Source organism: Malurus melanocephalus, unplaced genomic scaffold (genome assembly GCF_030028575.1).
Source record: "Malurus melanocephalus ecotype Western Australia unplaced genomic scaffold, MMel_1.1 scaffold_897, whole genome shotgun sequence".
Taxonomy (NCBI): domain Eukaryota; kingdom Metazoa; phylum Chordata; class Aves; order Passeriformes; family Maluridae; genus Malurus; species Malurus melanocephalus.
In genome coordinates this window covers 153,224-157,066 of record NW_026624129.1, presented here as the reverse complement: position 1 = coordinate 157,066, position 3,843 = coordinate 153,224, and the positions used below count along the sequence as shown (strand labels likewise).

Genomic DNA, 3,843 nt, shown 5'->3' with positions numbered 1-3,843 from the left:
TGGAGCACAGGGCCATCAATCTGATATTCATAGACTTTCTCTCTTTTAAAGGCCAGGACTCCTTGTATAGAAACAATGTAAGACAACAACTGGAATGATAAATTTCTTTTCTTCTGTACTTCCTCAGTGAAATTTAATTTTAATTGATATTAAACATGACAGAGCTTTTGCTCAAACTCACATTTGCCAGGCGCAGTTTCCGCTGTCTGTGCAGAGGAAACGCCCCCAAATCCCACCCTTGGCACCCTCGGGGTCAGTCCTGGAGGGCTGAGGGACAGCCCAACATGAGGGGCACCAAGGCAGGGTGGCACCAGGGGCTGGGGCAAAAACAGCTCCAGCAGGACCAGATTCCTCTGTGGTGCTGACAGAGAGCAGACCCGGGCACAAAGGGGATCCCAGGGCTGGATGGGATCGAGGGGAGTCCTGGGAGAGCAGGGACAGAGAGGGGAGATTTGAGGGAGATGGAGCAGATCCACCCCATTCTCGTGGAAGCACAATTCCCTCGGGTGTGCTCAGGTCCAGCAGCAGATGTGCATTAAACACTCACATGGGGTGATTGCTCCTCCCCTGCACCCCATCCAACTTGTTTGCTTCAATAATAAATCATTTCTGAGCACAAAACTGGAGGTGCTGCCCAGCACAAACCTTCCACGACACAGTGTCAGCACCCACGTTCATCCCAGGGCTCTTTGAAGCCAGCACAGACACAAACAGCTGCAGATTTGTACCAAAACCCAGAAATTCCTCCCTGGCACCACCAAACCCACTGAAAACAGTCTGCAGGCTCTGACTCCAGAGTGAGCTGCCCAAGAGACCCCAGGACAGGAGCACACCACAGCTCTGGAGGTTCCCACTTCAGGAAAAAGCCACTAAAACCAAGTTTGAATGTGCAGTAGGTAAGAGGAGCTGAAAGGTGCCCATGCCAAGGAGGCAGGGAGGCAGATTTGGGTTGTTTTAAAATAAAGATGAGAGTTCTGGTCCCAGCACTGCAGCAGAGCTGCTCCCTGACCCTCCCTCCCATCTGGCACTCACCTGGAACTCACCTGGAACCTTTGGACACGGAACTGAGTGAAGGATTAAATCCCCCCAGGGCAGCATTTATGCACGGAGCCATTCCTCCTGCTTTGGCCCAATTCACCACCATCACTTTACCTGGCTCTCCTCTCTCCACCTCAGCACATGCTCTCCCAGGACTCCACAGGAATACCCCCAATTTCTCCTTCTTTACTATTCCTTCACTGCAGTTCTGTTCATTTTCACAGCAGCTTTGATCTCTGTGAACTTTATTTCTGCTTTATTCTTTTCTGCTCAAGAGAAACAAATACATTTTACTCGTTGTGTCCAAGCAGCAGGTTATTTATCCGATTTTTGGAAGGCATTAAGTGCACAGTCCCAGCCCTACAACCTGCTGACAATCTGTTCCCAAAGCAATGCTCCCCTGGTGAGGGTGGGGGGCAATGGTAACTGCCCGTTTCTGCAGAGGGAAATGTGTCACCGGGTTCCTTAACAAATGTTCTCACAMGGAAAGATTTGGATTTCAATGAAAAAGCTTCCACGGGCTCCGTTTTGGGGCGGGTGTGCCCAGCAGAGCTCTCAGAGGGATCAGAGCAGTGCCAAACAGGAGCCTCCTGTCCCCCCGTGTGCGTGACCCTCCGCCTGCACTGTCCCATTCACAGCCCCAGAGTACTCAGAATTTATTTATTTATAGCACCACAGTGCAACAGGACATTCCCAACCCTCTGCTCGCTGCTCGACACATTCACTGCCTGCCCCGGGACAGGGGACAGCCTAAAGACAGCGGGGACAGCCTAAAGACAGCCTAAAGACAGCCTAAAGACAGCCCCGGGACAGCGGGGACAGCCTAAAGACAGAGGGGACAGCCTAAAGACAGAGGGGACAGCCTAAAGACAGCCTAAAGACAGCGGGGACAGCCTAAAGACAGAGGGGACAGCCTAAAGACAGAGGGGACAGCCTAAAGACAGCCTAAAGACTGCGGGGACAGCCTAAAGACAGAGGGGACAGCCTAAAGACAGCCTAAAGACAGTGGGGACAGCCTAAAGACAGCGGGGACAGCCTAAAGACAGCGGGGACAGCCTAAAGAAAGACACCGGGGACAGCCTAAAGACAGAGGGGACAGCGTAAAGACTGCGGGGACAGCCTAAAGACAGCCTAAATACAGCGGGGACAGCCTAAAGACAGGAGGGACAGGCCAGCAGCCGCCCACACACATGCCATCCCCCTGAGGTGACAGCACGGGGCTGGCCGCAGAAAAGCCCCTTTAAGGGACACTTGAGGCTGTCTCTGGAGCCAGGACATTAATTTTAGCCTGGAGCGGTGCCAGAGGCGCAGGGCAGCTGCTGCAGGCGGGGCCGCTGCTCCAGGGCCACCCTCCCGGTGCTCCCCACAGAGTCACAGTCCCTGTCCCTGTCCCAGTCCTTGTCTGTGTCCCCCTCTGTGTCCCTGTCCCTGTCCCTGTCTCTGTCCCTTTCTGTGTCCCCGTCCCCATCCCCGTCCCCGTCCCCGTCCTGTCCCAGCAGCCATGGCCGAGGAGCACTCGGGGCTGGAGGAGCGGATCATCATCAAGGACCAGCACACCAAGGAGATCGACCTGGTCAACAGAGACCCCAAGCACATCAACGAGGACGTGGTGAAGGTAGGGCTGCCCCACGCTGTGCTGTCACAGCACACCAAACCAGAATTTGGGATTCACACCTTGGGCTGTGTTTGGCTCAGCCTGTCCCTGTCCGTGTGCCCAAGAGGTGCCAGGGCTGGGGAGGTGACAGCCCCTCTGCTGGGCACCCCGACATGGCTGGCATCCCTGCCCCAGTTATTTATTTCCCATATTTCCCATTCCTTGAATGGGCTCTCCAGTTTCATTGTAGCTTGAAAATCGATGGAGACGCCTTCMTTTGTACCAGCAAGCGGGCAGCCAAAAATAACACAGAAATTAAATGCCACTGATTTAAAGGGACATTGGGAAAGGGCTGCTGGCTTTCCAGACACACCAGCTTCAGTACCAGGCTGTCTGATGTGTGTTGTCCTCTTTGGGGGAAATCATTCCCCCCAGGGCAGTCTGGAGGTGCAGCAGCCCCAGCTCCCTCCCTCCATTTCGGACCAAGAGGAATTCCCATTCTAACTCGTGGGCTTCCTCTAGATTCCCTTAGAATTGCAAACAAAATTTGTTTCTGYTAGCCAAAGGCAGTTCCAGTCCAAAGGGGAACGGTGGAAGGGTTTTGTTGAAGCTGTTTGTGGGTGTCCCCCCAGAAGGGACAGAGTGCCCAGAGCTGCTCACACGGCCCTTGTGACCTTGACAGCGCTGGTGAACAAAAGTGAATTTGGGCAATAAACACCCCATTGGTGTGGGGTCCCATGAAATCCCCTGGGATGAGCTGTGACAGTGGCAGCCATCGATGGGGCACAGTGACAGTTCCTGTCCCAGCACATCCCAGCACTGAGGCCACCGCCTGGGCCACTCTGTGCCAGTGCATCCCACAGCCCTGGCCAGGACTGGCAGAGCTGACAAAGCCCCAGGCACAGCACCAGAGCAGTGCTTGGCTGGACCAGAGGACTGAAGAAAGCATTTCTAAATAACTCCCAGATTCTAGAAAGGAGCAGTGCCTGCCCGTGCCAGCCYGTGAGCAATCCAGGCAGTGCCCAGGACCCGACCCAGCCTGAGCCTGAACCCCCTGCTCCTCAGAGCCCTTCTGGGGATGCAGCAGGACAGGCACTGGGGCAGAGCTCTGCTTTTATCCCCTGTCCCTGCCTTAACTGATCCCTGCTGAGCTCACAGACACTTGGGCAGCAGCCTGGGCCAGTCCCCAGCACATCTGGGCTTTTCCATGG

The 3,843-nt window shown here is 54.8% G+C and overlaps 1 protein-coding gene across 1 annotated transcript in view; it reads left to right on the top strand.

Moving 5' to 3' along the window:
- Positions 1-2,514: 2,514 nt before the first annotated feature.
- CAV3 (caveolin 3) overlaps positions 2,515-3,843 on the top strand; it is a 2,807-nt gene continuing 1,478 nt past the window's right edge. The window contains exon 1 of the mRNA XM_057385972.1: positions 2,515-2,653. Coding sequence (XP_057241955.1) covers positions 2,540-2,653 — 114 coding nt within the window. The 5' untranslated portion in view covers positions 2,515-2,539. The remainder of the gene's footprint in view (positions 2,654-3,843) is intronic.